At 50.7% G+C, this 14,962-nt stretch overlaps 2 protein-coding genes across 2 annotated transcripts; both read left to right on the top strand.

Moving 5' to 3' along the window:
* Positions 1–775: 775 nt before the first annotated feature.
* CSUI_005094 (uncharacterized protein) lies at positions 776–8,881 on the top strand. Its single transcript, XM_068065273.1, has 2 exons — positions 776–3,449; positions 4,108–8,881. Exons 1-2 carry the CDS (start codon positions 1,382–1,384, stop codon positions 7,509–7,511), a joined length of 5,472 nt encoding a protein of 1,823 aa, XP_067922755.1. The 5' UTR covers positions 776–1,381; the 3' UTR covers positions 7,512–8,881.
* A 939-nt stretch (positions 8,882–9,820) lies between these two features.
* CSUI_005093 (cwf21 protein) lies at positions 9,821–13,532 on the top strand. Its single transcript, XM_068065272.1, has one exon. It carries the CDS (start codon positions 10,582–10,584, stop codon positions 12,706–12,708), a length of 2,127 nt encoding a protein of 708 aa, XP_067922754.1. The 5' UTR covers positions 9,821–10,581; the 3' UTR covers positions 12,709–13,532.
* Positions 13,533–14,962: the final 1,430 nt, after the last annotated feature.

Here is a 14,962-nt window from a genome sequence, read left to right as displayed (position 1 = left end):
TGTGCAGCGGGCACTACAGTATTCAGGGAATCTCCTAGTAGCCCTGCAACCAGAGGCCGAAACTGTCGCCAGTAGCTGTCTCCGGCCTGTGGCATTCCTCCGTGCGATGACTCGCCGTGCTCCAGGGTGGTAGTCGCGGGCCGCTGGTGCTCGAGCGAGAGGACTGGTCTGCTGCTCTGTGTGTCAGCTGCGTGTTGTGCTCTGCATGGACCGCCTGCCAGAGAGCTCCGATACGCCTTCAGTAGGTGGAGCTGGTGACTCGTCGAAACCAAGCGGAAAGATGAACTTCCGGAGTTCGTATTCCATTTGTTATACTACGGGTATTGGGTGAAGCCCGGGAGGCCCAGGTGGGGTGGGAGAGGCGGATGGGTCGGAACTTTGCCTGAGCGGGCTCCTCCGGAGGAGGGTGATACACGTAATACGTCGGCAGGACAGTACGAGTAAGTCACTAAGTTGTCGCTCATTCGTGTGCTGGGCTACTCCTCCACCCGCCTGTCCCCAGATGGACACAAGCACCCTTGTCCGCCGACCCGGAGGTTTCGTTTGCTCAAGACAGCAGCATATCCGGCAGACCTCCTAATATACACCGAAAACTCTTCACTGTCCCGACTAGGTAAGAAAGCTCACTCTTTTCAGCATCATCAAACCGAAGAGCCCGATGACACAGCAAGTGAATTTCCCATCTACCCACTGACCGCGGCCCACGCTACTTACGCAGACACGCCCGCGGTGTGCGTAGACAAGAGTGGAAGCCGGCAGCTTCAGACAGCAAGACAACACGAAGGTTTTTTTGGTGACGGGCGACTTTTCCTTTCTCTTCTCCCTTTTACATCTATGCTCAGTTTCTCTCCAAATCTGCATCTCGCTAACTACGCTGCCCTTCTCCGGCAGAATGTCTCTTCTGTGCCCCAATCCTTCAGATGACTTTCCTCCAGACATGCGGCGTGGAGACAACAGTCCTAAATGTGTAGGAACGACCTCTACGATCTTTTTTAACACACTGCCACATTCGGAATTATTTTTCCCCTTCAGTCCCGCTTTCTCTTTTCCCAGTGGGCTGGCCATTCCGTGAATTCACCGGAAGGTGGCTTGCTTTACGCAAGGCGGATTCACCGTGCGGCGGGACTCCGCCACTTCTCTCTGTGCTTCTTACGTCTTCCTTCTGCCTGCTTTCCCTCCTCAGACACGGGTGTCATATATCGAGGTTTTCTCCATGACCTTTTCGGGCATGCCCACCGGCGTCTTTCTCTGGTTTTTGCACGTGGTCTTTCAGGGCAATCCTGGAAGCCTCTTGCATCGTCCTGCGCCGTCCGCGCACCCTAGACTGAGACTTTTTTCCTAGATTTGTTGGCCTGCGGGCCCTCTGTCCTCTACCGCTAAAATGTGGGAAGTAAGCACACAGCTTCGGCGCCTGTCCGGCCTGCTTCTCCATGTCTTGTGTCTCTACTTGCTTGCTTCTCCTCATGTCTCGGCTGTCTCGCCGCTCCCGTTGGGACAGAGTGGCGAGGTTCCGGGAGGTGCGTCGGCAAACCACCGTCCGAAGGAGAGCCGGCACGCGTTTTTCCCACTACCTAGACCGGACGATGCCGAGACCTCCTCGGGCCACCAAGGGCGGCTAGGATCGACCCCAAGTGGCGTGTTGTCACTAGGAGACATCTTTTCCATGTACAAGCTCCACCGCCCCGCGCTTTTCGAAGGCTCGTTGCAGACGGACCCTAGCCTCTCGGACAGTCCTAGCAGCCTCAGAGTGTATGTGCGCATGGACCCCGACGAAGTTGCGGAGATAGTCACCTCTTTAGGGCCTCAGTCCGCAAGCGCAGAAGCGTCATTCCCTCCTACTTCCTTTTCTGTTCCTGAGTCTCGCACGTTTTCCTTGCTGTCGTCGGCGATTCCTCCCCTCGCTTCTTTTTCTCTTCCTGACCCTGAACCCGAAGTATACGGGTTTGATCTAAGAATTGATGTAATCGCCTCCGCGCCCCCCCTTGTATACACGAAACTTTCCCCCTCCAATCCGTCGCTGCGTAAGTCCGGGAGCGCCCCTGGAAATGAGGACACGGCACCTGACGAGGAAGAAGAACTGGAGACACCTGACAACCTCTTACGGAGCGACTATACTGCCGCTTCGGTCTGCACTTGGCTCAACAGGAGGAAGTTATGTGAGCAGCCCCAGATCTTCACAACTACTCTCGTGCTTCCTTTGTCCATCGACCAATTGCCTCCCCATACACAAGCGCCCGGGGAGACATTGAAGTATCCGCATTCGAAGCGGAGCGAGGGACGGAGAAAAGGATCAGACGATCCGTCTTCAAGCCAAACTTCTGGGAAGTCTCATGATGAAAGTCTTGAGAAAAACGTTCAGGAGAATAAAACTGCCACTCCTGGTTCTACGTTACTCCGTCTTCTCCAACGCGATGAGATGCGTAGACAGACTGAGGCAGAGGAGAACCCTACCGAGATCCCTGTCTTTCTCCCAGCTACCCAGTTCTCACTTTGTCAAGGAAAACCTACTGTCTCCGTGAAGAATCGGAAGGAGGGCGCAAGCCATGAAACACCTTGTGAAGGAAGATTCTTGTCTATTGCCATCACGCTTCCTTTTCTTCCCCCTGTGGATTCTCAGAACCCAGCTCAACAGGCTGACGACATCCAGCGCTGCGTCTCTCCGTCGACACTTGGTTCCAGTCTCGCCAAGCAGCTCGAAACAGAAGAGAGAGAGACTGAATTCTTAAGCGCTTTGAATGAGACATTCCGGAGTTCTGCAATCGGGGGGGTCTCCTCGCCGCAGCGGGTCCTCCTCCTGCTTTCATTGCGACCAAAGGGAAGGAAGACGTCAGGTCACGGTGCGAGTACTTCGCGTTCGTTCTCACCTGTGCACTCAGCAAAATCCTTTTTTTCAGCGTGGAAGTTGCTGCCTCCAAATGCAGCAGAGTCATCTCCGGATCGGAGTACCCCCTTCGGGTGTTCGAGTATTGAGAAGGACGCTACGCTCCTGGCACGGCTGGTATCGGAGGGAGTTGAGCAACCGCATGAAGCTCAGGTCATGATGCCAGGGGGCCCTGACGACTCAGCACATGAACAACGTAATAACACTGTGAAGGTACTCTCTGGGGTGTACGTACCCCTGGCTGTTGTACAAGGTCGCACGTCTTCTGCGGATACGGGTGTTTCTCCTGGACCTCCGGGTGTTTCACTTTTGCATGTCGATTTGAAGGAAAAGAAGGACACACGTCTTTTCCTCTCGGCAGAAGATGAAACGGTTCTACAAGAAGGCAGAAAGAAGGGTGCCTCTGTGGGGGAAAGAACAGCAGCCAAAGTGACAAGGGACAGAGTCAACGCCATGGAGGGAGAAGGAGGGAAAGACTCCGAAGGTTTGGTTTTCTTAGAAGTGGAGGAAGCAGACGCGGAGGATCTCCCTACTGTCTTGATTTGTCCACCAGTCAAACTCTGTACTGGTAAGCCACTCGTCGCCCGATATATTTTTCTCCATGTCGAGAGAGATCATGCATACTGCTGACAGGTTGCAGGGCACATGCAGCCCGTCAGGTATCCTTTAGTTTTTCCTCCAAATACTGAGCTGTTGTTCACCCGAAACCACGTAAAGGTGCCGAGGATTCCCCTCGTCAGATCCGTATGTGGACACGTTGTGTTTCCATGCCGTAGGACATATGGTCGGCGACGTGCTTTCCTGCAAAAAGTTATCGACGAGTATGTCATGAAGTATAGAATTGCTTCAGGGACCGTCCATACATAAAGCAAGCCTTGTTCCCAGACTGTTTGTTGATCAGCTGCTGACATTTTCTTCACTCTTCATTATGCCAGTATCTGCCTGTCACCGTCTCTATATGGTACTCTTCTCTCTGTGCCACTGCGGACCTTTCTGGCCAACCCTTTCTCAAGCACAGACGGGTAGTTGTGACAGCCGTGTTTCTCGCTGTTCGGAACTGTTTGGGAACCGTGAGGAACGGGTATTCTGCGTGCACGTAGGCAAATTGATGAGAGCTGGACGTTATCTTGTGCTTCTTTGCGTTGATACGGGGTACACCGACTGAACTGTACTTACCGGCTTTTTCACTTGTTGCAGTGTCTCTCGTTCTCTCCTCTTTCACACAGATATAGCCGCGTACCGTCCTTCTACGGTTTTCCTGCCCACCCCTGACGTCCTCCGTCAGAGCTACGAGACCTCACTTGGAGAGTATCAGAGGACTGATGAAAGAGATTCCACCAGCTCAAATCTAAAAAAGCGATGGATTCTTCCCCTTTTCATCAGGAGACCCGTAAGCACGAAGAAACAGCAGGAACGTGCTTCGAATGCCTTTGGCGGTAGCGATTTCTCTTTTTCCTCCTTTTTTTGGGGTGAGAAGCAAAGGAAGGAAAAAGAGACAGAGACGAAAAGCCACGGAGAACAACTCAGCTGGTTCAGTGAAGGAGCTCACGTCCTCCTGATCTTTCCCCAGAGACTGAGCGGAAGAAGAGAGAAGAACACGATCCCTATGAGGGTCGTCTTATTACCGGACAATCTTTCCTCCCCAGTATCTCCTCTTCTTCCAGAGGAGTCACGTGTCAAAGAAAGACAACGTGATAATGGGCCTGTCGCTTCAGATATAAATGATCGAAACTCTGTTTCACCTGTCATCTCGCCACTCTCTTCTCTACCTTCTTCCCTACCGCCTGTGTCGTCTGCACCATTTGAGAGCCCAGAACACCCGTTTTCTTTTCCAGGAGCTTTCGATCCAGCGTCAGGCACTTTGTCTTCGTCGTCAACGCTTCTTCCTGCCTCCTCCTTTTCTCCTCAGGTTCCTCCTCAAGCCTCTCCTCTCTCTGGTCCCCCACCTCCGTCTCTCGCTTCATCTTCCCCCTCTCCTCTCGGTCCCCTGCTTCAGCCTTTTTCTTCTCCCTCTCCTTTACGACCTTTCTTCATCCCTACGTCTCCTTCACTTAAATTCTCACCCGGTACCGCAGTCCCTTCTCTTCCTTTGCCTACCAATCCTTCAGCTCCGCCTGTCACACCGTCTTCTGACGCCTCCTCGTCGCTGTCATCGCAGTCTCGTGACGCCTCCTCTATTCCTGCATCGTCTCTCACAACATCTCCCATGTCTTCACCCTCTTCAAATCTACAATCCTGGGCCTCAGTTCCCTTGTCTTTCCTGCCCTCTGCACCTCAGTCAACGTCAGCGTCATCCGTCTGTCTTTTTCTTCTTCTTTTATTAGTTATTTCCGCAGTGGCCATGCTCACTGCAGTAAAGCTGGCCATGTACATGGATACAGCTACACGCACCCGGCCCGTCCCTGAAGAAGCATCTCCTCCATCATCCTGCAGTCCTGAAAGTATCTTGGAAAACCCTTCGGCATCGGACCTAGAAAGTCCTTTCTTCGCTTCAACTTTTTCTCACCCAGCCTCAGCAGCTGGGGCACAGGCTCAGAGTTCTCAAGGGGGTTCAGCACGTACGCCTCCCTTTTCTCCTTTCCTATCCCAGAAAACAAGTATCCCTCTTACCGACTCGAATGGAAATGTGGTGCGTAGTTTAGAGGAGACTCCTTTCTCTTTTTATAACCTGAATCTCAGGCCTTTTTCTTCTACTGAGGCTACACCGTCTTCGGACTTCTTTTCAATGGATTTCTCTCAGTCTCTTCCACAAAACCTTAGTCAAGCAATCTTTCCCGCCTGTCTCCGTAGAGGCGGCCTCGGACCTCTCTCCTCTCTTGCTTTGCCTCAAGAAGAAAGACGACGAAGTCCTTCGCCCTCTGTTTTTTCATCAGTCAGTCAACCTATCTGTGATAGCAGCAGTCGTGAGGGAGTAGAGAAAGCTGAAGAGCGGGTATACACCCGTCGCAAGCAACAGGGCTTTCAGAAAGATTTACCGCATTCAGAAGATGATGATGATCTTGTTCGATCTTTCTCAGCCCAGACTGGTAGAAGACTGTCTTCTCCTACAGGGTGTTCGATGCTTTTGGAATTGCAGCAACACCAAAGAACAGCAGAACAAAAGAGACTCTTGAAGGCGAATAGACCAGAGAAGAAAACGGGGAATCTCTTTGGTGATCTCTTTTCTTTGGGAGGAGGTGGGCGTCCTTGCGTACAAGGAAGAAATACCAAGGCAACTGATGAAGGTGACGGCTTTTGGAATGAAGCTTCCTCTTCGTCAATGGCCTCTTTGGTGCGCCGGGGCAAGCATGGTGGTGGTGTACGTACACCCAAGCGGGAATCCCGGTTTTCAAGGAGGGATCACAACACTAAAGAAAGAAAAGGCGAGGAGAAAACAGGAAAACTCCCTCCTCTTTTCCCCAATGATCACTATGAGAGTGCATGCAGTACTCGGGCTGAAAGTCTTCTCCCCCAGCAGACTACTGGAGCAGGAGGAGGTGAGGAAGAGAATCCTTTCTGGTTTTCTTCATCAAGCGGAAGTTCTCGCAGATCTACAGAAGGAAGTGTTATTCCTCTGTCAAATGCACTTCTTGGAGATTCTAAAAGTAGTTCCAAGAGGAGAACAGCAGATGAAAAACCGATTGTCTTCAGCACCGAAGAAAGTTTCTTTCCCTCGAAGAAAGCACAAGACGTTGACCAGGATGTTTTCTTCCGTGGTCAGCCCTCAGATGCAGGAGGCGTCCAAGGAAATTCAACCGAGTCATTTGCTTTCTTCGAGAATAATAGCAGCACTTTCTTTCAGAGTGTAACAAGAAAGGATGCGAACTCTAATGTTCCTTTCATGGACGGAGACGAGGGGACATCCCGAGACGTCTCTGCTACACGAGACATAGGAAACCGAGACGACCAAAAGAGGAATACAGCTGCACTTAGTGATCGAACAGCGTTGCCCGGATCATCAAAAGAAGCCCAGCACGATGGGATCAAAGATCCCTTTGGAAAGGATGATGTTTTTGAAAGCAGTTCCTCGGTGACTTATCCTGAGCGATACAGTAGTTATCATCGTGGTGCTGTCAAAGAAGACGAACAGCAGGGAAGAATGAATGGAGGAGAACAAGAAGATTTCGGTCTCTTCGGGAGCTTCCGAAGAGCAGGAAATGACGAGAAGACAGAAGCACTGAACGCCCCCGGTGAGAATCGAACCCCCTACGGAGGGCAAGATGAGAAGAGTGTCCTAGACAGGAGTAGTTCACAAGCTGGTCAGACAGGTGAAGTGGGGCAGCGAGAGGAAGACTTCCATCTGTCTCTTTCAGAAAAGAAGCCCTTAGAAAAGATGAGAAAGACACACAGAAACGGAGTGCTGTCACAAGATGCGGAAGGCGATACTGACAGGCTTCTTGACAATACACAAATGGGAACTATGGATGACGATAGGCGGATGCTTTACGTATGTCCCCGCAGTGGAGTTGTCGATCCCTTAGCCGCAGCCTCAGAGAATCCCTACCAGGTCAGCTATCGGGTGGGAGAATGCTTAGAGGCTGTAGAGACGACTGAGGGAGATGCGGAAGAAGATTGTGAGCCTCATGGAGATGTGAGAAAAGAAGACAGTCTTTTGGCATGTTTCCCGGAAGTGTTTCCTGGTCTCGAATGATCTTGAGCATGAAGGACCAAAGGGAGGAGAATGAGACAACAGAGAGACCTTGGGCAACACTGATTTTTCGAGTAAGGAGGAAGTCGTCGCTCCTGAAGAACCAAACAGCTGAACCTTGTGTTCTGTTTCGCGCTGAGACCAGCAGCAACGTGGAGGTGTTCTGGCCTAGTGGGGCAGCGTCAGGAATCACATTGCAGGAGGATACAGAAGAAAGAACGGAAGCCACGTACGCGCTTCTGTTCTTTCTTCGGCATCCAGCGTTGGCGCGTGCACGCCATCTCAACTGATAGGCAGGTAAACGAAGTGACGGCAGGACTGTGGGAGAGACAAACACTAGGTAGAAAGAAGAACACTCGTGGGTAAAACGATGTAGTGACGCTATCTGGATTTGAGGTGGCACCCAACTGAAGTGTTCAAAGGAACAGTAGGTGAACTGTGGGATGGAGATCGAAGAGGCTACGGAAGGAAGGCGAGGCGACGAGGAAAGGAGTTCAGCACTCTTTCGAGCAATCAGAACGCAAACACGTACCACAGGCTTTACAGGTTCTCGGTTCCTTTCTTCTTGGAGACCAGTCACTCTCTTCGGAAAACTGGAGACTAAAGAGTACCCCGGAAAACCGACTTCAGTACTGAGACATTGTGACAGCAGTGTCGTTTCTTGCCTTTCTTCTTCCCCGGTAGCATCCTGTCATTTCTGCTACAAAGGAAGACACAGTGTTCTGTTTTCTTTTAAAGAATATCTTCTTTTTCTCCCTCCTACCTTGTTTTCTTGACGTGTTTCGCACCTCAGCCTTTTCTATTCCCCCCTCCCCGAATCTTTAACGGAAAAGCTCTTCGTCCCTCGGATGAAGAGGCTTTGCTTGTTTACATGTTTTATTGTGAGGGTTCCTGATCGAGACAAGAGAAGGTCTTTCACGTGTTGTAGCAGTGTGTTGAACAAGTGAGAAGACACACGAACATGTCTGTGTCAGCTGTCCTGAACACAGGTGTCCAGTCCGCGGATCGGACGCTTTGCCTCGTTCCAAGCAAACTGCTCCGTAGCAGCCCAAGTTTTTTCTCGTCGTGTGGTTTCACATAGAGCGGCGAAGTCCTGCTTTGTCAATGTCGCTTACACTGAGGAAATAAAACGTTTGGTACGTGAGAGTCAGTCATTCACTGGCAGCAGCTCTGACCGCCTTGACGGAGCCGTTTCGACAGTCCTTTTGACGCCGCTGCCCGGGGGGCAAGGTGCATATAAATCTCGGAACGCTTCAGATATTCTGCGGTAGCCAAGTAGAAGCTCTAAGCAAATATCAAGTACTGAAGACTAGAGAGTCTTGTGGGAGCATTTTGAGTGACAAGTGCCGAACATGAAACGATCTATATTCCTGACGATGCAGTGGGAGAGAGAATCTCAAAATAAGCGGCCACGAAAGATCAAAACCTCAGCTCGAGGCTTTCCAGCGGAATGTGACCGCCAGTACCGTACTGTTACGGTACTGAACACCACATCAACACAACGTCGCTCCCGTGAGGCGGAGCGAGAGTAGTGCGTGAGATTCCGCGGGCTGAAGAACTGCCGGACCGGTCTACTGTGTAGGCCGGGTGCGCCAGGGTTTGATGGCTATAAGAGCCGTCGCCGGTTCGCTAGCAATTGCTGTTGGGTGCACGAACTAAAGAGCTTCTTGTACAAGCCGAGGTACCAAAGACCTGAACGGGACAAACTGGACTATCTGACCGGTGCACGAGAAGCGATGCACGGTTCATAGACAGAGGTGGAGAGCCATGTCGCCATAGTTTTCTCTGCGTGTCCCGAAACGCTTTGTAGCAGGGCAACGCTGTCACTGCTGTCGCGGTACTTTTGCCGTGTTAGCAAAGGCTCTAATAAAAAAAGTTCTCTGTAAGATCTTGTGGAAACTTGATTTACTACCGAATCGGTACGGCAAGGAAGTCACGAGGGTTCGAGCCCAACAGAACAGGGCACCCGCCTGGAAAGGAATGGAGATCCCGGACCCGATCTACTTCCGCGGAGTTGGAGCACCTGTCTCGGGTTACAGAAAATCGGTGTCCCAGCAGCAGACCTTGACCCCTGTCTCGGCATCCCTCTGGTTAGGCGGGACTTAACGACAATCACCGGGTGTGATAGAGTAGCGCAGGACTGGGGCAGCCTCGCTTGCCTGAATTCATCGTTCTTCTGCTGTTATTTCTCCCAGGATGAATGACGAGCGGAGGGCATGCTGAATCCAGTATCTGCTACCAGGAGCGAGCCCGGTAAACGGGCAACGTGAGTCTGTCCGTAGAAAGTTCTCCTCATTACAGAAGACGGAGCCCTCAGAGACTCCGTTAAAAGCAACGAAATGCGGAATGCTCTCGGAAACTTCCGATGTTCTGAGCTTTCGCAATCCTAGGTGCTGTACCCTCCATTTCGAGGCGTTCCTTGTGTACGCGTCGGCTACCACTTGAACAGGCAAATCGACTTTTCATGGTAGCTTGTTTGGCTTCCCGGTTTTCTGTGAGAGCTTCCTGCTGATCGCTTTGCGTTGTGAGGTGTTTTTCTGTTCCTGTTTGGGCTTCCGCAGCGTTTTGCCGTGGTAACTACTTACAGATGCCCTGCGAGTACATTCCCTCCAGGTTCTTTCCTCTTCGTGTACGCCCGTGGAGATACTTCTCCTTTTTTACCTTCGACATACGCCAGTTTGGTTTTCGCTACGTTGCTTCCTTTTTTGTCACACGTCGTGAAATCCTTTTCTCTCCTTGGCCTGTACGCTAAGATGGGAGGACTGCGATAGCGCGGCGTGCCACTGTTCCGCGTCTTTTTGGGTTGTTGTCTCCCTCTCTTCTTCACGCTCTTCTCCGTGACCCTATCAACCTTTTCCATGACTTCTCAATAGCTTGCCTTTCCACCTTCACTTTTCGTCCAGTCAATCGGTGTATACCTCTGTGTTTTTCTTTTTCTAGCTTGGTGCCATTGTCTGTCTCGTCCTCTTCGCACGCTCCTTGGTTCTGTCGGCAGTACCTTTCTTTTGCGCCGTCTTGACTCCACTCTTTCTTTACTTTTGTTTTCGTTTGCTTTGTCTATCTCCGTTGAATCATGTATAACGGGATAGGTCTGCAGACCCCTCGAGGGTCCGGTACAAATGGGTATATCCAGAGGAATTACTCGTATTTGCGCCAACGTCGTACGGATCTTCCGAAGCTAGGGGAATCCTTGAAACCCATTACAGGGAAAGTGCCCAAGTCCCAAGCTCTTCAACCAGATGCGAATTTGCTGCTACATGAGGAGAAGAGAAAAATTGAAGTTCGTCTTCTACAAGAGAAAGAGGCATTGTTAACCGAAGGTCATCGAGATGAGAAACAAATCGATAGAATGATCAAGAGCAGAAGAGAAAGGCTGCTGAAGGAGGTTGAACTTCAGTGTGCTCTCAGCGGTGTACGTTCTGGACGTGGTGGCGGCGGTTTATTTGGCAGTTCTCCTGTGTCAAGGGTACCAGAGACACGACGAGGTATAGGCGGGTCGTTCCGTGGCTTGAGTGCTGGAGAAGATGGTAGGATGAGTAACACGGCTTTCAAGAGTTCTCATTTGGTCGCAGAAGAAAAAAGGGAGAAGCTAGGACATGTCGCCGGAGCTCTAAATATCGATGAGAAGTCACATCAAGTCGGATTTGCGTTTGACTTCAAGAAACAGCAGGAATTGAAAGAAGCTCGTAAAAGAGAATGGGAAGAAAGAAGAAAGCGGATGGTAGAAGAACGTCGGAATTATCTTCTTGAAATGAGAAAAAAACGCAAAAGGGAAAAGAAGCTCCAGAAACGCCTGAGAAAGGAGAAGAAACAGAAAAAGCGGGAAGAAGAAAAAGAAAGAAAGGGCCGCGTCAAGAAAATGAAAAAAGAGAAGAAGAGTCATACAAGTAGCAGCAGTAGTGGCTCATCTAGCAGCGATACTAGTTCGTCGAGCAGTGACAGCTCGTCTAGCAGTAGTATTTCTGATTCCTCAAGTAGCGATTCCGACGAGAGCACGTCTAGTAGCTCTTCATCTGGGTCTTCTTCCGATGAAAAGCAGAAGAAGAGAGACAAGAAGGGAAAGCTGAAGAAGGAGCTGGTGAAGAGAGAAGAAGATTCAGAAGACGAAAGGACAGGTGCAAGAATGAGAGGAAGAGCTGGAGAGGAAGAAAACGGGATCGAGAAGAAGGGCGAAAGACTTAGAGACGTGGAAGTAAGCGAAAGATGGATGCACCCGGGGCCTGAAGTACACGAAGAAGAATGGAGATGTCATAGAAGAGGAGGGGGTAGGAGGCGAGAAGAGTATGAGACCGACAAAAGACAGCGAAGTCTCCATGACAGAGACGATTACGGAGCCATGAAAAGAGAAAGAGGAGACTCTCCAAGAGAACGTGAAGGTTCTGAGGGACACGAAGGATACCGGATGACACATCGAGGGGAGGAACGGAGAGATTCAGGACGTTGTAAACACATCTTAGACAAACATATATCTGATACCGGTGGCTTTGCGGTACCGTTGCCTCTGCGTGTGAAACGCGAACGTGTGGATGACGGTGATGATCATGATCGAAGAAACGGCGAAAGGTCTGGCAAGAGGAGAGACAGGGATCACAACGAAAAGACTCCCAGGCTTTCCAGAGAGGAAGAACAGGTACATGACGAAGAATGTCGGACGCCAGCAATGATGCACAGGAGAGACAACGAAGCACGTGAAGAAAGGAGAAATAGAAATGAAGAAGCAAGGCAGAGTGAGAGAGAAGGGAGACAAAGAGATAGAGAACACGACGAAGATGATTGGAGGGAGAGAAGAAAACGAGAAGAAAGAGAAAGAAGAGATGATGAAGAGGATGAGAGAGAGAGAAGGCGAGACGAAAGAAGAAAGAGAAGAAGAGAGGACAAAGAACACGAGAGACGGAGAAGAAGACATGAACGGAGAGAGCAAAGAAGAGAGGATGATGATGATGATGATGCAGAAGAAGACTGGGGAGAAGGGCTTAGGAGGAGGGGTGGCGAAGAGCGAGAAGACGACCGGGAAAGAAGAAGAGAAGAAAAGGAAGATGGAGATCGAGGGAAAGAGGAGAGAAGCTGGGATAGGAGGAGAGAAGATTCGGAAGAAGCAAAATCCGACAGAAGAGAGCACAGCAAGAGAGGTGGAGTAGATCACCATCGTAGCCGGGGTGAACGAGGTGAGGACGATGGTTCGTCAAGGGCGGAGAAGTGAAAGAAAGACGGAGAGGGGGAAGAGTGACCGAGAGGGCCGAATCAAAGGAGTCCATTAAATGATAGAAGGTTCGAGTTCTCATTCAGAGCACCGAGAAGGAAGGCGGGAGGAGGCGAGGAGAACAAGAAGATAAGAGATGTAAGATAAGCATCTTTAGGCGCCCCGAGCTTGAGCTTTGTTGGGGTGGTGGGGGATGGTACGCTGTAGAGGGTAAATAACTATGGACGTGAACTGCAGCGGAGAGAGACAGAATTGAGAAGAGGCAGAAGAAGAGAGTAGCGCTCACTGAAGGTTAGAGACGAGAGGACGATTCCGGCCTGAAGTCGGAAGACACTGCAAGAGGATATCTCTCGCGCCTCCTCGTCTTCAGGAACCTGCTTGAGGTGGTGGAGGCCTGGCTTTTTGAGGAGGGGGAGGCTACACAGAAATGAATAAAGAGCTGTCTTTGCTTACCGGGTCAGCTGTTTGTGGCGAATCTCACCGGATCTTCTTGAACATTACCTGCGTCGCGTATTCAGGATTCCAACGTGAACTTACCTTCACTATTTACGGTCCAGGTTCACTTAGACGTTACAGGGTCACCGTTGCAGTTCTTGCGAGTTTGTGTGACTATGTTGCGATGGCTTTTGCGTCTTCCCAACTCTTTGTATCGCATATATATATATATATATTCCTGTGCTGCCTATGTGCCATGCAACGATATTCTGAGAAATTCTGTTTCTTCATGATCATTGGGCACACGCTCCCACTACAGGGAGGAGGCAAAAGAGTTACCTGGACGTCTTCCTGGTTCTCCTCCCTCGTGGCAGATACTTTCTCTTGAGAACGACCGGTTTCCGTACCTCGTTTTCTGTATATATAGTTAGCGTGTATGGGTTTTTAAATACGTAGGTGAAGGTTAAAGAATGGCTACTCCATGTTAGCACCCGAGTCTTTATTTGGAAGGAACACTTTTTTCCTTTTTGCGAAAGTCCTGCTAATCATTGCTTGCAAGCGATGCTTGCCTAAGAGCTGAGAAAGGAGAGAGGGAGAGAAAGACACTTGGATTTTTCGTCTTCGTGAACGGTCGGGAACTAAGATCCTCGGACCGCCCCAGGTGGAAAGACTTGTAAGTAGGTATTGTCAAAACGAAGAACTTGCTCTTCGCTAGAGACCTCGAGTTGTTCGTCTTCTCTACTTCCGCGGTGGGCTCCGCTTCTTAGCATGTACTACTCTGATCACCCGCCGAGAGGAAGTTAGCATTCGGTAGGCAGGGCACTGTTTGTTTTCCGCTCGTGAGGGCCGTCTTGCTACGTATCCGACCGTAGAAGTGCTACGACGACAGTTTCCGAGCTGTCCTTTTTGTGAATCTGAGATGGGTTTCGTGAGTCCGACTTTTCCAAGGCCGAGCCGTAGTACGGGACGTAGGTATTCTCGTGGAGACAAAGACAGCCTGGATGCGCTCAGTCACATGTTCAGCTCTTGTTTTCTTGGAAGTAACAGAAGACAAAAATTCATTGATTCTTGTTGGGTGGTTTGAGCCATCCAGGAAATTTTCTCTTCTTACGCTCAAGAAGACAGAAAATCACTTTGTTCGTACTACGCGCTCATGGTTCGCTAATCTCCAGGCAGGGATCGGTGACTTCCCGGAGGTGCCGCTGCGGGGCAGCGGAGAGGACAGGAGGCAAGTGAGAAATAAGTACTGGCTTTGTCTCGCAGAGTACGCCGTTGGCCGGAGTAAGTGCTGCTGCATTCACTGAAACCAGTACCAACAGCGCTCAGGAGTTCTCCGTCAAAAGGGAGAAATGAAGTGGCGTCGCTACGAAGGACTGCCGTAAACTCAAGAGGCGAAGGTGGCTGGCAGTTTGGGGGTGACCACGCACAAGTATACGTCAATGGAGAGACACAGCATCCGACAGTCTGTAGACGGGCTTTGGCAGAAGTGTTACTTCACTGCAGACGTCTGTCGCGACGGTACTAAACACCCCGACTCGTCTTAGGAAGGAAGTCGAGTTCAGTTCGTGACGGTGCCAGTGCAGTCACACAAGGGCATGACAGGACAAGGTTGCCAGTGGCGGAACTCCGGAAAGTAAAGCGATAGTTTCCTTTATGTCTCAGCGGCGTTAAGACCCATCGCAAATGTCCTGCCAACGCGTACATCCCAGACGTACGCACACGCTGGTACTGCAGCTAGCCAGCCGGGAGACAGCGCATGCAAACCGTCGCTGCCGGTTATTTCCTGGCTTTCCTTTCCAAGAAAGACCCTCGAGACATA

Source organism: Cystoisospora suis (assembly GCF_002600585.1).
Source record: "Cystoisospora suis strain Wien I chromosome Unknown contig_2444, whole genome shotgun sequence".
In the NCBI taxonomy this organism is placed as follows: domain Eukaryota; phylum Apicomplexa; class Conoidasida; order Eucoccidiorida; family Sarcocystidae; genus Cystoisospora; species Cystoisospora suis.
Note: the sequence above shows the minus strand (reverse complement) of the source record. Positions and strands in the feature narration are given on the sequence as shown.

Excerpts from the sequence above, each read along its gene's own strand:
- CSUI_005093 (XM_068065272.1), top strand. The coding sequence starts at position 10,582 with ATGTATAACGGGATAGGTCTGCAGACCCCTCGAGGGTCCGGTACAAAT.
- CSUI_005094 (XM_068065273.1), top strand. The coding sequence starts at position 1,382 with ATGTGGGAAGTAAGCACACAGCTTCGGCGCCTGTCCGGCCTGCTTCTC. Across the intron at positions 3,450-4,107 it reads ACCAGTCAAACTCTGTACTG|ATATAGCCGCGTACCGTCCT; the intron begins GTAAGCCACTCG and ends TCTTTCACACAG.